General features: G+C 41.0%; 3 protein-coding genes across 6 annotated transcripts in view; 2 read left to right on the forward strand and 1 right to left on the reverse strand.

Annotated features, from left to right (window-relative positions):
* Nucleotides 1-261: 261 nt before the first annotated feature.
* On the forward strand, nt 262-12,465 carry pex5 (peroxisomal biogenesis factor 5). Of its 3 annotated transcripts, XM_077599466.1 has the most exons (18): nt 262-362; nt 437-531; nt 2,781-2,938; nt 3,093-3,131; nt 3,222-3,339; nt 3,435-3,581; nt 4,683-4,767; nt 5,062-5,152; nt 5,347-5,469; nt 6,029-6,142; nt 7,240-7,323; nt 7,549-7,668; nt 8,305-8,448; nt 8,566-8,636; nt 9,210-9,431; nt 10,191-10,356; nt 10,443-10,600; nt 11,807-12,465. In XM_077599466.1, exons 3-18 carry the CDS (start codon nt 2,825-2,827, stop codon nt 12,054-12,056), a joined length of 2,046 nt encoding a protein of 681 aa, XP_077455592.1. In that variant the 5' UTR covers nt 262-362; nt 437-531; nt 2,781-2,824; the 3' UTR covers nt 12,057-12,465. The 3 variants fall into 3 exon arrangements, with proteins under 3 accessions (XP_077455592.1, XP_077455594.1, XP_077455595.1); XM_077599468.1 differs by lacking the exon at nt 6,029-6,142; XM_077599469.1 differs by lacking the exons at nt 5,347-5,469; nt 6,029-6,142.
* Nucleotides 12,466-12,965: 500 nt separating this feature from the next.
* Nucleotides 12,966-16,006, forward strand: cdca3 (cell division cycle associated 3). The gene is made up of 6 exons (XM_077597618.1): nt 12,966-13,116; nt 13,779-13,928; nt 14,029-14,140; nt 14,668-15,363; nt 15,529-15,587; nt 15,748-16,006. Exons 2-6 carry the CDS (start codon nt 13,797-13,799, stop codon nt 15,835-15,837), a joined length of 1,089 nt encoding a protein of 362 aa, XP_077453744.1. The 5' UTR covers nt 12,966-13,116; nt 13,779-13,796; the 3' UTR covers nt 15,838-16,006.
* A 457-nt stretch (nt 16,007-16,463) lies between these two features.
* Nucleotides 16,464-17,263, reverse strand: part of gnb3a (guanine nucleotide binding protein (G protein), beta polypeptide 3a) — a 55,945-nt gene continuing 55,145 nt past the window's right edge. For both annotated transcript variants that reach the window (XM_077597620.1, XM_077597619.1), the window contains one exon: nt 16,464-17,127. In XM_077597620.1, the coding sequence (XP_077453746.1) occupies nt 17,021-17,127 (107 nt within the window). In that variant the 3' untranslated portion in view covers nt 16,464-17,020. The remainder of the gene's footprint in view (nt 17,128-17,263) is intronic.

Genomic DNA, 17,263 nt, shown 5'->3' on the forward strand with positions numbered 1-17,263 from the left:
AACTATACATGGAAATTTTTCATGAATAATATTTTAATTGGAGCATTTTAATTCATGTTAAGAACTTATATGTTATGGCCTGTCTTGATTTCCCCCAAAATTGAAAAGAGTTTAATAAACTTTTAAACGGTTAGTTAAACTGTCACCTCAAAAGGCAGCATGTTCAGGAAATGTTGTCCTCTAAACAAACAACTGTTGAACTTTGATATTTTACGCCAAATATTTTTGCGTAACTCCTTCAAACAAGTGAGAGCGTTCGTACGTACGTAAATCGTACGTTCGAGAATACCGTTCAGACGTTCCTTAACAAGCGCTTCTTCGAGCTTCACGGTGCACTGTGCGGAGTGTCATGGAGGAGGAAGGTAAATTTAAATAACTGACCTTATATAAACATGCGACGGGAGATTCAGTGGATTTTTGTGTGTGAAAATGACAGTCTAACGGTGTCAGCCTGAGTCCTCACACGCGTGAAGAAGCACGACTGACGGAGGGACAGCGGAGGTGAACTCCGGGAAGGAGCTTCAGTCGGCGGTGAGTTGCAGGTCTCGCTATCCGTCTTAGGCTGCGTATTAGGCGGCGTGCTGACTTATTCCGTACCGCTTGGTACGGTTCGTTAGCTTTACGGCTAGTTAGCTTACGAGCTAATACTTAGCTTGCTATTGTTGGATGGGTAACTGGCTTATTTGGACTTGTGCTGTCAGTGTTTTTATTAAGGAGCTCAGTGCATAATTAAAAGCATATTTTGGATGTTTTGTGTGCGAAGGAATAATTAATATAGAGTGCGTGGCCATTGTTTTATCATTTGGTACATGACAATAAACCCTGTCACTTAGCACCTCCATACTGTTGGGTTGTGTTAGATTTTGAGTCATTTTATAATATACGTTCAAAAAAGACTTCGTTTATCAGTTAATTGGTCAACGGAGTGTAAACAGGTGTCATGTTAGCATAATTTGTAATACAGTATGCATTGTACATTCAATTTTGAATCTGTAACTGTATTATAACAATGCTTAATTTTGTTGTATTGCTATTATATATTCATAATTGTCATTCTAAATGTATATTAGTTGCAATGCATCTATTTTTATCCCCCTAATTTGGGTATGAAATTTTTTCCACGAAGGAAGGATTGGGGTCAAACTCAAGGCGTGGGGGCCAGATCTGGCCCCATGGGTTGTTGTTTTTTGTTTCCCGCAAAAGTGATTGTGAAAAAGGGTGGATATTTAAATTGTTTGCCTTCTACGTATGTCCCTAAATTTTCTACTTCTGACTCTACCAGTGCACCCAGTAATCCCCAGTTCACCCACAACCATAATAAAGCGCAAATGAATGAGCTTAAAAGCCGAATATTTGCTTCAAATATTGTATTGACTGTGATTACACCTGATTATGTTGTGTTCGGTGAGGGCAGTTTGTGTGTGTGTATTAATATCCTATCATAATCCTCTTATTTCCATCCCGATCATCCCATCCCATCCCAGCCAAGTGAATCGGTGCCCGGCATTTAGCACGCCCTTGTCTGTAATTGATAACAGAGGACGCCGTTTGCTCTCGTTTGACATTTTACGCACCCGTAGGAGAGAAGAATGTTGCCAGATATGATTCATATTCCCGACAGTTCATTTTTGGAAATTTGAAGTCGTCTCCAAAAGGGTGGGTTCCAGTAGGTCAGACTCAGACTCAATTCTAGATTGCGTTTCATTGGGTGTGCGTGTCGTACTGCAGAAGGGTTCATAATTAGGATTTATTGATTGTTTTTATGCATGGTCACCTATATAATGTTGTATTTCCTTACATAGTCCCTTTAAATCATATTCATTCTTAAAATAATTTTGAAAGAAAAAAATATGTTTAAAAAGAAACACTGTTTTACCTTATTTTGTTTTTAAATAAAAACTAAATCAATAAAAAAGTAATTCCCCTAAATAAAATTAAAACAATAAAGGAAACATTTTGACTGTTTTTTTTTTCATTTTTGAAAAGTATAATAGAAAAATGAATTTACAGTTTTCCCCTTTTTAGTAAAGAAAATGTAAATAATAAATAATAATAAATGAATAATACAAATTTAATTTTAAAAAAAACTTGATTAAAAAAATCGGAATTGCACAAAATTATGCAAAATAAATATATTTTTATATTTATATATATCCTTTGCTTAAAAATGTTTTTATACGATGAATAAACAATCAAAATTACTGTAGATTTTTTTTGATAATCGATTCGTTTTCGAAGAGTCACGGATATGTGATCATAATTTTAAAAACTATCACTTTATGATTATTCACCCCATATTTTGCAAACCTTGTTTTATGAACCTGTTCGTTTTTTTAGCCTTTTATGTGTGCTGACACCATTTTTTAGCTTGCTTTTTCTGGGGGCTACTGATGCATAATATGACCTGAGAGTCTCTTCATTCGGACATGCTTGCATTAACGCAATGCAAAACACAACAAAAAAGTCAGTTGGAAGCAGAAGTGGCGGAGCGTGTCCTGTGTGTGCTGGCCCATCGCAGCCCCATTTTTCACGCATGAGGCGAACCAGGAAATGACACGGAAAACAGCAGATGGAGCTTTAACTTGGTTGTGTTAGAATCAAATCTGGGGCACAGATTTTGCCCCGCTCGCCTTTTAGTCTCTCAAAAACATGTTCACTTATATGGACTTAAATGCTCACACTAAGCTTTTTGTTGCTCTTTGTATTTTTAACCCGTTCGCCGCCGTTTGATGTCCGCCCTTTTTTTAAAGATTTTTTTTGGTCGGCCTTTCTCCTCTCAGTTCTCAGGTGACCCGATCGGGATTGCCTCGGCCTTCGTGTTGCCATGGCGATGCGGGAGCTCGTGGAGGCAGAATGCGGCGGAGCCAATCCGCTCATGAAGTTGACCGGTCACGTGACTAAAGAAGGCGGGGCATGGCGGCATCGGGCCACGCCTACGGTGAGCATATTTACGAGCTATTTGTCAAAGTTTTAGTAGTGATGCACCAATGCCGCTTTTTGGGCTTCTGATGGCGATATTGGTGCAACGCCAATATTTTGACTATAAATGACTCGTAAGGGGTTATTTTTATTTTTAATTTTTGTTGTACTAGATTCCTCCATCTCCCATTGAAATTGCAACTGAAGATGAGGTCAGAGCTCACGTTTGCACTTCTTTAATACCTTTTCATCTTGTATCGAAAGTAGAAAGGTCCACTAAAGCATTTGTACGGTTTTACCAGTTGGTTAACGAGTTCCTCCAAGCACCCCCGAGACCTCCGCACACCTTCGACATGGGTCAGCTGCTGGAGGAGATGCAGCAAATTGACCAGCAAAGTTACAGACAGGCTCCACAGAGAGGTCTACCATTTATTTATTTTTTTGAAATCATTCAGTTCCGCCTCCGACGTGTCTTTAGTCTTCCACTTAATGCAATGATCACTGTGGCGGCACAGCGCCAGATGTGGCGGCGTTGGCTCTCTCGGGTGATTGGGCGGCAGAGTTCGCGCCCGGCTCGGATTCGGCGTCCACGCCGGGGCTGGCCGCAATGGGTGACGCGGCGGACGCCGACTGGACGAAAGAATTCATCGCTCAGGGTGCAGGTAGGTCCAGATGGGAAAGCCTGATTTAGTGCAAAATTCATCCTTGAAAACATGACATCAAATCAGAACATCAAAACATTACACGACATGACAAATGAGGCACGGATGCCAAAGTTGGTGAAGTCCTTTTAAGTGTTAAAAAATTGGTTATAAAAAAAATGACAGTTGCTACTATAAGTATCTGAATGGGAATGAACTCAATGGCTGCCATTGACGCTGATAGATGTCCAATCCATTTTCACTGGAATATATCACACACACTTGTGCAGTAATACCTTGAGATACGAGCGTAATGCGTTCCTGTAGCGAGCTTGTATGTCAATTTACTCGTATCTCAAATCAATTTTTCCCATAGAAATGAACTAAATGAAGATTAATTTGTTCCCACCCTGTGAAAAAAAACGCCCAAAACATACCCTTTTTCTTCTCATACCATCCATTGTTTTTCCCCTTAATTCTGCACTGATTAGCGCAAAAAACACATAAAAATGCAACCTGTGCGCACAGTGCTCGTAGATATCTTCACGCGAGGGAGATGCGACGAGAAAGACAGTGCGCTGTTATCATAAGCAGCCTCTCGCGTACTCGGCCACCTGCCTGTCTCGTATGCTCATATCTCAAGGCAAATATTTGCTCGGAATTTTCCTCGTATCTCAAATTTCTCGTATGTTAGGGCACTCGTATGTCAAGTAATTAGTGTACATATATTTTAACTCACTGCATCAAACAGACCGAGGGCTAGGAAATATAGCATTAAATTCATATATTGAATCCCTTCATAGTAAAGACATCTTTAACAATGAGTAGTGATATTTTTGTTCATCTGAATGTGTTTTTAAAAATGAATGTAAATATGCCTGGTGAAAAGGGACAGAAAAGAAGATTCTGGCTGAGTCTAGCGCACATGAGATATTTACAATTTTTCTTTGTTCTTTCTCTCTTGTTGGCTTCACTAGTACTCATAAATGGATCCCCCAAGGATGTATAGAAGGAGATACTAAAATGCATGCATGCTGCTATGCTATTTGTCTACAGAACAGCTTTTGGACTCAAACATCTCTGACTGTGTGGTCTCCTGGCGTGTATGTTTTCCCCTTCCAGATCCTGGACGCTGGGCAGAGGAATATCTGGAACAGTCCGAGGAGAAACTGTGGCTCGGAGACTTTGGAGACAAGGAGAACGAATGGTGAGGAGAAAGACGATTTCAAATTATTATTGTTGAGCTCGCAAGAAATTGAATGCATCAATTCTGTACAGGCAAGGCTTTTGATCCATTTGTGGTTTGAGGGAAAGTCGGAGTGCTCTTGTGTTTTTTATTAAAAGACTGTATAATCCCCGAGAGGTACAGTGGCTATAAAAAGTGAGGTTTATAAAGCCTTGTTAAAATCCACGGGCTCGTACATGTTTGTTAGTTAGAATTTACGTACGCGCAGGATTTAAAAATGCAACGTCATCATTTTTTTGTTTGTTAATTCAACAGGACAAAGGAGTACCAGCCAGGAGAGGAGTTGAAGCAGACAGCCAATGAAACAGTTGCAAAGGTCGACGACCCCAAGTTACAAAACACAGAGGTAAGCGAACACTCCCCGTCGAGCCGGCGCCGGGCCCACATGTTCACGCTCATGACACATTTCTCGCGCTACTCTTTCTATTTCTTTGTACTCCGGTGATTTTTGTTGTTGTTGTTGAATTCACATTAGTTTGATGAGATAGCACTGATTTTTTTTTTCTTTCCGTTTTTCTTTTGTATTTCACTGTGGTGTAGTTCCTGCGGTTCATTAGACAAATTGGCGAGGGCAGTGTGACAGTGGAGAGCATGACAGACAAACAGCTCACTGATAAAGCGCAGGCCAAGGAGGCTCACAACTGGGCTTCCAACCTCAACCAGGTACGAAGGCGAGTCCAAATGTTGAAATTGTCGACACAGGCCCCCCCCTCCTCTCCCCGACGCCAATCTTGCGGTTGCGCTTGAGCTTTTGACGAATAATAACTGCTCGTTTTTAAAATGTAAACTATCATTTATGTTCGCTGCGGTGTGGAGTTTCTGTCAGTAAAAGGAAAAAAGAAAAAAAACTGAAGCCGAGAGTGCCTGGATTTCCCCTTCAAATTGCCGTCGAAGCCCCCTTGTGCCAAGAAATGACATGAAACAGATTTAAATCCCATTGGCTCCTTCTGGTTTGGCTTCTCGTTTAAATCCTTTTTTTTTTTCATTTGGGCTTATCGTTTGATCCAACATTGTTCAAGTGTCCTCTATTTGTGATGACCACCTGCTCTTGACCACAGGCCACTAATTTTGCCATGTACTCTTCCCATTTTTTTTGACCCCGATTTAACAACCGCCACAAATCATCTACCCTCCCTACCCCGTGGAACAAACTCCCCACACTGACCCGTTTCAAATCTCGAAAACCCGTTCCTCTTCCTTCTCCTCCTCTTCCCTGGGAAAGTTCCTGACGGAAACAGGGGGAGGGAGTCTTCCTTTGGAATCTGCCGAGAGGAATGAGAAGATTGACAATGCTAGAGCTAAGCAGGCACAGCATTGGGCCAAGGTCGTCAGGCAGGTAGGACCGCCATGGTCGTGCCGCTGATAGCCTGCAGTGCGCTAGTTTGACCAACCCTTCGATTGCTACTAGCGCTTAGAGGAAATTCCAACGTGTTTGTCGCGTGACCCATTTTACACTATGTTGTCTGAATTATAAATGTACAGAGAATAATAATAGCTTGAGTAGTTATACTACGTGTTCCTACGAGTTAGGTTGGCCATTTTCACAACCCCAAAAAGGACATTTGTGGGGGTGGGATTACATCATCATCCGACTCAAGCTGGTACAAGAATATATATATATATATATATATATATATATATATATATATATATATATATATATATATATATATTCTTGTATATATATATATACAATATATATATATATATATATATATATATATATATATATTTAACTGATGCTAATGGTATCATTTTCCAGATATTTTATTTTATGGATTTAAATGTGCAAACTAATACATGTATTGAGTCAAGGAATAACAATGAAAGATGCAAAAAGAATATTTTCTATCTTTTCATTCTAAATTCAAAGTACTAAAAAAATGAACACACTTTTTAATTGAAAATTAAGAAATATTTGCAGTGGACAGGCTCAAAAAAGTTTTTAGTGAACCATGTCTAACTTATTCAATGAATAATTGGCATGATGAAAAATGTTATTTTCTATGTTCAACGCTGGACTACGGAAATTCCATATCCCCCCCAAAAAATGTTCCTATCCTTTGAGGCTTGTAAAGGCTTAGAAAGAAAAAAAATGATAGTTTATGAATACTTGGGTATTTCTTAAGGAGGCTCTGTTCAACATATATAGTTGTAGTTGTTGTTTTTTTTTAAATACATGTCATGACAGTGGTTGTCTTGGAGATGCAGAATTATTCATAATTGCCCAACAGTCAAAAGGTTAAAGAAGATGCACTTTAGTTTTCAATGGTTTTAGGCAGCAAGTGTATTTAAGAAGACTTTTTTGGCACCTTTTCCACTTTTTTTCCATTCCATTTTTCCGCATTTACTGTCCCTTCACCCTTCCACGTCACGCCCAAGTTTGTACGTGAAACTCCAAACAACCTTGGCCGTTGCTCGTCTCTCCTTCAGGTGTCGCAGGAGTCCGCCGAATCCTGGGTGGACGAGTTCACCGCCCCCGGACCAGATTTCCACCAAGCCAAAGCCGCAGTGGAGGTGAGTCAGAGTCAGAGTTAGCGGTGAACCGTGTGGCTAATTGGATGCAGAGATAAGACCGGGAAGAGGACCATTTGGAAATGAATTATGAGACTTGAAGAGGCGGGGAAATTCCTCCACCTCTTCCTACTGCTCGTAAATCAGTTGTTAAAGTTGAGCTCCATGTGTGTCTCGGGCTCCCCTTGAAGCAACCCACCATCCATTCTTTCTTTTTTTTTGCCTCAGAGTGATGTTGATTTCTGGGAGAAGCTGCAGCAAGAGTGGGAGGAGATGGCTAAACGCGATGCAGAGAGTCATCCCTGGCTGTCGGACTTTGATCAACTCGTCGGCACGTCTTACGACAAGGTGTTGCTATTATTTTCAAGCCGTGTTGGGGGTTTTTTGGAGCCATTTTTAGTTTGAGTTTTAGTCTTACCGACCAAAAATTGAATTGAATTGAATGCTTTTATTGTCATCATACAAGAGATTTAAAGCTTTCACCGCGTAGTGCACAAATAACAACAAAGAGACAAATTAATCATCAATAAATAAGTAGTCCAAGTGAGATCAGCAGAGCGGAGCGGCCTTGTTCCGTCTGAAGTCCAGGATGAGTTAGTTCCATGGTTTTGGAGACATTCAGTGTCAAGTTGTTGAGAGCACCACTCGCTGAGTCTATGGACTCATCAACAAACAAACACATAGATAATCATTATATAGTCATGATAAATAAAGAATCACTAAATAGTAAGAGACAAAAAGTGGTCAACATAATAAATAAGTAGTAATGATGTGTCTTGATTAAGTCCTATGTCCTTGACTCTGTTGATCTTGGCTGTTATGGCTCTGTAGCGCCGCCTTCCAGAGGGCAGCAGGTTGAAACGGTGGAAGCCGGCATGCGTATTGTCTTTTGTAATGCTTTATAAATTGCTTTTATAAAGCTTACTTGTAGGAGGCAATACAACAGTTAGAATCTCTCCATTTTTTTCTTCTTCTTCCTTTCAGGGGTATCAATTTGAAGAAGACAACCCGTACTTGTCCCACCAGGACCCTCTGACCGAGGGTGTGCGGAGGATGGAGGCTGGGGATATCCCAGGGGCCGTTAGGCTCTTTGAGAGCGCCGTACGGAAAGAGCCAGACAACCAGCTGGTGAGAGTTTGACATTTTAGCTCGCTGACTGCCATTGACAGCGCCGGACGTCCAATCCGTTTGGAGCGAAAGGGGTGAATAAACGAATGATCCTCCCTGTTTTGTATTTCTTTGTAGGCATGGCAATACCTGGGCACATGTCAAGCTGAAAATGAGCAAGAATTTGCGGCCATCAGCGCCCTCCGCAGGTCAGTTGTCGTTATTGTCAGAAATGAAAGTGGGGGTCGGTCACATTATTATTAAGGAGTTGACATTTTTGGTAATAAAATTGCGTCATCCTCGTAAATATCGGCCAACTCAACAATTTAACAAAAATATATTGGGGAAAAAAACAGATTCCTATAGTCTTAGTCTTGTCTTGCACAATGATGCAGTTTCCCATAACATTTATTCCTGGATAAAGAAGGACTTCCCAGATTGTGGTGGAACATTGGCTGCTTTTTAGTTGTGAAGATCCTCGGTGTGGACGGATGAAAAACAGTCGGGCTTTGGCGCGGGTCTGCGCGCGCTAGTTTTATAGCTCGTGTTGAAGATTGATTCCCATTTTACAGTCATCTATTTCTGAGGCGTCGTGTTGAAAATGATCGACTGTAAAACAAAGGCAGCTCTTCAAGGTGCTTTTTGAAATAAGCTCCAGTATTCTGATTTATTGCGCAGTCAACGCGTCTGAGTTACGGCGCTCGCGGCTTTGTGCTCGGAAAGACGGCGTCCCCAAAAGTTCCAATTCAGCCTCCATATCCCGTTTTGTCCTTTTTCATCAGATGCGTGGAGCTGAAGAACGACAACCTGACCGCACTGATGACGCTGGCCGTCAGCTTCACCAACGAGTCGTTGCACCGGCAGGCCTGCGAGACTCTGCGCGACTGGCTCAAGCATAACCCCAAATACGGCGCCGTGTGGGAGCAGCACGAGCGGGAATGCCAGCAGGACGTTTCACGAGAAAGGGAAAAGCAAAGGGAACGTTTTGGTTCTTTGCTGCCCGAGTGAGTAACGGTTTGTTTTTGAGTGTGCTTCACTGAACATCGATTGGCCTGCCACAAACTAAAAATATTTGCGGATTAGTCGACAATTGGCTAACACGTACGTGTAAATCATCGTTTATTGTTTGATTGCAATGCTTCTGAGTACAATGATGTTTTCAAATATTATTATTATGTTAGAAAGATGCTCATCTGGTCTATTTAAAGACTAAAAAAATCAAAACATTTTTCCCTTTTTGTTATTGCCCAAAAATTGAAGAAAAAAAATAGGCTTATTTTTTTAGTAATTTAATGGGATAAATTTATTATGTAAGAAAAATGCTCATCTGGTGTATTTAAAGACTAAACAAATACATTTTAAAAAATCCCTTTTTGTTATTGTCTAAAAATTGAAGGAAAAAAAGACTTATTTTTTGGTAATTTAATGTGATACATTTATTATGTAAGAAGATGCTCATCTGGTCTATTTAAAGACTAAACAAATTTTAAAAAAAATCCCTTTTTGTTTGTTATTGTCAAAAATAGAATAAAAATAAGACTTAGCTTTTTGTTTTCTAATGTGGTAAAATTATTTGAGGTCATTGACTGCTGACACTTGAGTGACAAACTCAGATGATTGATTTCTTTGTTTAGGCAACATATACATAAAAATCGTATACAAATATTTTTACATCTTTTCTTAATGATGCCATTTTTTTGTATTCTTTTAGTAGAAAAAAAAAGTTAGAAAATTTTGGACACTGTCTTGCGGCACCTTTTCAGGTCCTTGTTTACAGACGTACAGACTTTGTTCCTGCACGCGGCAAACACGGACCCCGCTCAGGTAGACCCTCAGCTGCAATGCGGTCTTGGAGTTCTCTTCAACCTCAGTGGCGAATACGATAAAGCGGTAGACTGTTTCACCGCGGCACTATCGGCCACACCGCAGGTGACTTATTAAGCTGACTCGGCATGTTTGGATCAACGGAATCCGTTTCTTTGCCTTCTTTTCACGTCACCCTTAACACTTGACAGGACTACTTGCTTTGGAACAAACTGGGCGCCACATTGGCTAACGGCAGCCGCTCCGAAGAGGCCGTGGCCGCCTACAGGAGAGCGTTGGAATTGCAGCCCGGTTTTATCCGGAGTCGCTACAACCTCGGAATCAGTTGTGTCAACTTAGGAGCACACAGGTAATAGTGTCAGTCCCCAAAATTTAGATTAATTGGGTGTTTATTGGTGCAATGATTTAGTTGATGTTTGTCAAGTCAACTCATGGGAAGATACGTCTACTCCCCCTCCAGACCTACAGGGGGCAAAGAAACCCCAATTAGAGTAATGTACTATTAATGTAGCATTCTGAGCTGCCCAAACTACAGTCCGTAGGACAACTGCATACCTATCAATCTCGGCCAATTGCTCCCCGGCACATATTTACTCACATAGGGCAAGCTTAAAAGTCTAAAATTTTCTCCAAACTGGATGGGGTGCCCATCAGTATGGACTAAATTCAAGATTTTGTAGATGTCGCAGTATGACGCTGACAGCTAGACTGTCTGGGTACATTGCCTGCTGACGCACTATATTTATATAGTGAAAGGGGCGGACGTGTGAAAGGGGAATGCACATGCGTATATCATGCTTAAATCATGACAATATTAGCAGTCGACGTTGACGTTTTCGTCTGCTACCAGTGACCGAGACGATCCGGATTAGAGCCGAAATGGGTAAAACCAGATCATTTTTTATAAAATAAACGTACTTTTTGACAAACATTTTCTTACCGTACAAAAGTTATTATACGGCGTACACAATTTGAAATGGTCAAAAAAAACGTATAAAGTACGGGAAAAACGTATAAGTTGACAGGTATATGCAACATTTTTATTGGTCGCTGCAAATGATGAAAATATCAAAAATATCCTGCACAGAAGCTTAAATAAGACATACATTCTGTTGCACTTCTCATTTTTAACGCAAGATAGAGCTTACCCACTTAAACAGTGCCCATCCCTATGTGTAAAAAAAACTGACCTGTTGAAATTACCGTATTTTCACGACTATAAGGCGCACTTAAAAGTCTTAAATGTTCTCCAAAATAGACGGGGTGCCTTATAATCCAGTGTGCTTTATATATGGGAAAAAAATTAAAATATGACATTCATTGAGGGTGCGCCTTATAATGCGGTGCGCCTTATAGTTGTGAAAATACTAATATAGGAAACTTTATATTATCAATATTCTTTGAATATAAATTGTATATACAAAGAAACCAGTGTGCTAAAATGAGCTAGGTATTTTGTTATTTTCTTGCCTTTTTGCTATTTTCTTTCTTCTACACATAACGACCAACCCGGGTGATACCAATGCAGGCACTTATTGTTTCCCTAAACGTGCAGGGAGGCAGTGGAGCACTTTCTGGAAGCGCTTTCCCTGCAACGGCAGGCGGCCGCCGGCATGGAGGCCAGAACCACGCCGGGTCCCGGCGGCATGGCGGCCACCGTCATGTCGGACAACATCTGGTCCACGCTGCGCATGGCTCTCAGCATGATGGGCGAGAGCTCCTTGTACTCGGCCGCCGACCGCCGCGACCTGGACACTTTACTGGCTCACTTTTGCCAGAGGGAAGCCGAAGGCGGGACTGACTGAAGGTCAGCCTTGAGGGTGGTTATTGAGTGTGAATGTTTCCCGCATCGAGGTAACTGTTTGGGACTTAAGCATCGACTCTAAACAGGACTTAACGGACAAAGAGAAAGACCCTATGAATCGCCCTCCAATCAGCAGTCGCCCGCTACAAATGCAGTATTTAGTATCAGCCCAGCCGGAGTACATTTTATACGGTGTATTTAACAGTCTTTGTGTTTCCTCTTGCGATGCTTAGACAGTTTTGTGATAACACTATATCACCCTACCTTGAAAATTAGTACTCCAGAATGGCAATCTTGTACAGCGAGTCGTTTGACGGCACGGACAAGTGGGTGCAAGTTCTTAAATTGCACTACGAGTTTGAATACTTATATCAGTCATTCTTTTTTTTTTGTATAAACATTATTTAATTTTTTTTGTCGTCCTTTATCAGTCTGGCCCTTTGTTGTGTGTGTTAGAGTTCGTGTGTACAGGCATGTTGAATAAGATCCTATTTGTATAATATGATTGGTTCTAATGGGCTACCGCTCGCTCTTTTTTGTTTAATTTGTCAGCAAACAACTTGCGGCATTGTAAATTTAACTGTTGCCCTTAACGTCAATTGTTAACTCATCGTTGGTTTAAGGCGGTTAAGGCCGTGGTTGACATGTTTAACATCATAATCGGCAATAAAGCTTTAATTTCGAAGTGATTGTTAGTGTAAAGTTAACAGGTCAGTACACAGTGAATGAATGTTCTTTTTTGTAGTGTTTTTCAAGAAAAACGGGTAGATTTGGCACGTTGGTCGGTCACGTGTTCAAATTTAAAAATCCTGACGATATTTTGCCTTCGAAATGCAGCACAATGCTCCGCCTACATGTTGACCAGAATGAACCAATCAGCAACAAGAACAGGGGACGTTCCTGCATGACTATTGGTGCGTTCAAACGAAAACTATTGCCCTGCCGCACCATTTAAATGTACGTGAGAGGTTCGTTTTAGTAGTAACTACGAGTATTTGGGCGAAGCTGATACAAATTCTGGTCGTCCACTCGACTAAATCAAGTTGTTTCTACTTTGAAAGGTAAGTTTGAATAATAATGGACGGTTTTCCATTTGGTTTTAGTGTTTGTATACGTTATTCCAGAAAGTAAAACTACAAAAGCACATGTTTTAGACTGAAATACGCAAGAAACCAAGTTTACCGACTTTCATTGAAATAAGAAGAACTAGCTTGTTATCAAGCTAACCGTAGCCGCTGTTGCTCAGTTTTTAAAAGGCTTTACTTTACAAGTTGACGATAAAAACTACAATTTAACGTCACGTGGTGTTGTATAGGTACTGTCGCACGAAATTAATTATAATTTCTGCACCTGCGATATTTAAAAACATGTACAGGACCAGTAAATACGTTATTTAAACATATGTAACTTGACAACGCGAAGGATTGTATTAAAATGTATTTACACATGCGAGTTCCTTTTTTGTTGTACTAAGTACACATTAACCATTTTATACCCTTTTATAAATTGCATTTTTGTTGTGTTTACGTTCATAAAACCATCTTAAAGTTAAGTAGTTTTATGAATAATCACACTTATTATTTATTTTTTTAAATTTTAAACGTTAGTCAGGCTTTAACAATTCAAAAGCTATTATCTGATGAGTCTTTTTTCATGTTTGAGGGTATATTTTGTGAAGGAAATGTAGATGTCATCAAGATATGCTCATTTTGTACTTTCCTAGGTTTGAGTATAACTGAAAATGGGAGCCAGTGAGAGTAAAATTCCAACCAAGTCCTCAACTAACCCAGTTGCACCTGTCAAGAACCCCTTGGTTTCCCAACTTATTGATCCACGCTCCCCATCAGTGGCCATTGATCGAACACCCATTCAGGTACGATACAAGTCACTTTCAGCCCTCCCACTTGAAACTAATTCATCGTTGTATTACTTTTAATTTGGATTTTCAGTCATCAATTTTCTTCCTCATGCAGATTGGTAGAGTTAAAGCCGATCAGGATGTGATCGAGTGTCCTTCAGTTGGGGGTGATCCACGCTCGCCCACTGTGGGTATCGTTCGCACGCCCGTCAGGGACATTATGAGAGGTAATAATAGCCTGATTGGATTTTTTTTTGTCATGTTTCATTTTTCTTCCTTTTCATTTTGGTTCAATGCACACATTCAGCAAAAAATGCTAAAGCCATAATAACAGAAAATAAGTAGTTTAAAGGTGATATGACATGGCGACTGTCAAAAAATGAAATTGTAATTTTACATGTAGAAAACCAATGTGACCTTCAGATGTTTTTTTTTTAAAATAAATATTTAGTTATTCCACCCAAAAAAATAGATCAAATTTTCCATCAAATCTTATTTCCTTATTAAGCCATTTTCTATAACTCTTTGTTTGGATTTGTGTCCAATATATGCTCTGCTATCATTTTAAAGTCCCTTTTTGTAGTATTTCATAGAACTTAAATGGTGGACTTCTGGCTTAACCCGTCTGGGGTCAAGGAGTCCACTAATCACAAAAAAATAGGTGTTATCAACTTTTAAAATACTCATTTGTGGCAGTCCTCGCACTTATTATGTCAGCTCAAATAAAGACAAAAAAATGATTTGCCGTTTGCAGCCAAGGTGGGCAACCTAGCCCGTCATCTGGGCATGTTGTTCCATACGGAAGTTGAAGGCAAAGTCCCCCGCGAAGAGCACGGGGACGCCCTCCGTAGCGAGCAGCCCGACTCAGCCGACCCTCTCCTGACCCCTCCAAGGTCGCGCGAGTTCGGCTCTGTATCGGAAAGCGCTGACCAAAACGGCGAGGGCGCTCGCAGCCCCTTCGTCCCATTGGACGAGCCTCAGGTGGAAGTCGAGATTGAGGCAGACGACGTAAGCCTGGAGGAGGCGGAAGAGGCGCAGGAGTCGCCGGTCCACAAGAAGTTGAGCATGAGCCTCATCACTTGCCACGAGGGTGCGCCGGCCCCACGCGCCCTCGCCGAGCTACACCGCGACGTGGAAGCGCCACGCGACGGCGTGGACCACCTCTACGCTCTTCCCCTGGTGACGCCGGAGGCCGTCGGGGGCTCCAAGGATTCCCCGGAAGCGGCAAAGGGGCTTCCCGCCGGCCCCCGCCGCCTCACTTTAAGCGTGAAGAGTCCAAGTCAGGCTGTCTTCAAGCCGCAGTGGCTGGGGAAGGGTTTTGGGTCCTCCGGGCTCCGGGCCAGAGCGGTGCAAGGCACCAAAGGGGGCGCGTCCCCCCTCGCCGTGGCCGTGGCGGTCAAGAACGTCAACAATGAGAACAAAGTGAATTCTGGGAGAAAGAAGCAAAAAGGTGGGTGTTTATCCACGAGCATTTTATTCAGTCATTTGTTTTGGACAGATTTGTTTGCACAACTTTACATGAAATTTATCACTCTTTTTTTTTTTTTTTTTAATTTGCTTAACAGTAGTAGATGTTGATGTCAGTTAACGCTTTTGATTTTGGTGACTTTGACAGAGGGCCGATCCCCACTGCAGATTCTCAAGGAGACTAACTCGGCCAGGGGACAGCCTCAGGTAATCCTTGATTTTTTTTCTTTTTTTTTTCCCTGAACTTAATTCATTTAACTCTTAACGGCGATTGGCACCTAATCCGAATCAATTAGACGCCTTTCGCCATGGCACCCAAATTTGATCGGTCACTAAATGTCTTTTGTGAATGAATGCATTGTTTCAGATGAAGCTGAAAGGTTCCACCCCGGAAAGACCTCGTCTTGGCCAGATGGACAACAGACTTTTGGCTGTGTCTATCAACAAGGAAAATTGATGGGAAGTACTTTAAAATGTACATAGGTATTTTCTTACCTTTTTTTTTAAGTTTGTCTTTTATTTAATGTGTAGACATGTTTGTGCTCTCTTTTACTATAACTTTGTGCATTTTCTTATCCTGTCTAGCCCTTTCTGTTGTACATTTATGAATAAAATTGTTAAACCTGTATTTGCTTTTACATTTGTCGTTCTATGAAATGGAAGGAAGGAAACATTTGGGGCAATTCATCTCATATTTGAGATGTTATATATGTAAAACAATTGTATTTTTGGAGGGAAAGTGAATTTCACCGTGTACCAATACTTTAATTTAAAAAAAAAAAAAAAACTGGATATTGGGCAAATTAAAGATGATCAGGTTTGGAAAATGAGTGAAAATGAATCCAACTGTTTTGAGTTGCAAAATCATTGTTAGTTTTGAGCAAATGTGCATATTTGTGAGGCCAGCAAGTCATTTTTAATCCACTTAAAAACTGAAATTTTATGTTTTTCCCCCCAATGTCTCAATGAACAAACAAATTGCAAATCCTACATGATGCTTGTTTTAACCAACATTCTTTCCACCAGGATCCACAAATAAATGCTGTCTATCCCATTTAATGGATCCAAAATGAGCACCCGAGATGAGTGGAATCCCATTTTTATTGGACAACCTGAAAAGAAAGCTGTATCACGCTAAACATTGCCTGTTGTTGAGAAACCCTAATCCGAAAACCTGCTAAAAACAAACTAAAAAGTACTACGGCCTTAACATGACCTGTTGGAGGAAAAGCTTAATTATTTACAACAGATTCCAAAAATGAGCACACCCGTGCACACAATGGCATTCATTAAATAGATCCTGAGACAAATAGGTCGTCGCTTGTCATAAGTGCTTCGTGATATAAATGTTTTGTCCCATCGGTTGGCTGGCTGTCAATCATATTTGTGAGTGTGTGCAAGGGTGGTCAGGGGGGGTTTCACAACAAGCCAGTGTCACCATTTAAAACAAACAGAAAGTTCTGTAGTTGGATGTTTACAGAAAATGGAGGTCAACAAAAGCATCTAATTGAAATCTACTAACATCCCAGATTTCATAGAAAACAAAGCAGTTGCATTCGACTACAGAGTAGAATTTTTCCTTCATGTTAAGCCAGCTGACTTTTGGAATTGGCACCGTTAAATACCATGCGGACGAGGCTTCAGTTCCAAATTTTGAGGAAGTTATCCCAGGATCCCGTGCAGCACGCCATGCCGTCAGAGGCCACACCGATGCAGCTCACTCGGTTGTCGTGGCCGGCCAGCGCGCCTGGGGAAAAGGGGACAGCTCGTGTCCAGATTATTTGCTGCCGTTGACAGCGATAGATGTTCAAAATGGAGGGCTGAATTGACCTATTAAGAAGTAGTCATCGGTTTTACTGTATTACGTTTATACTATGTTTTTG

This window comes from Stigmatopora argus, chromosome 4, assembly GCF_051989625.1.
Source record: "Stigmatopora argus isolate UIUO_Sarg chromosome 4, RoL_Sarg_1.0, whole genome shotgun sequence".
Lineage (NCBI taxonomy): Eukaryota > Metazoa > Chordata > Actinopteri > Syngnathiformes > Syngnathidae > Stigmatopora > Stigmatopora argus.

Excerpts from the sequence above, each read along its gene's own strand:
- pex5 (XM_077599466.1), top strand. The coding sequence starts at position 2,825 with ATGGCGATGCGGGAGCTCGTGGAGGCAGAATGCGGCGGAGCCAATCCG. Across the intron at positions 3,132-3,221 it reads AAATTGCAACTGAAGATGAG|TTGGTTAACGAGTTCCTCCA; the intron begins GTCAGAGCTCAC and ends CGGTTTTACCAG. Across the intron at positions 7,669-8,304 it reads TCGGCACGTCTTACGACAAG|GGGTATCAATTTGAAGAAGA; the intron begins GTGTTGCTATTA and ends TCTTCCTTTCAG.
- cdca3 (XM_077597618.1), top strand. The coding sequence starts at position 13,797 with ATGGGAGCCAGTGAGAGTAAAATTCCAACCAAGTCCTCAACTAACCCA. Across the intron at positions 14,141-14,667 it reads CGTCAGGGACATTATGAGAG|CCAAGGTGGGCAACCTAGCC; the intron begins GTAATAATAGCC and ends TGCCGTTTGCAG. Across the intron at positions 15,364-15,528 it reads TGGGAGAAAGAAGCAAAAAG|AGGGCCGATCCCCACTGCAG; the intron begins GTGGGTGTTTAT and ends TGACTTTGACAG.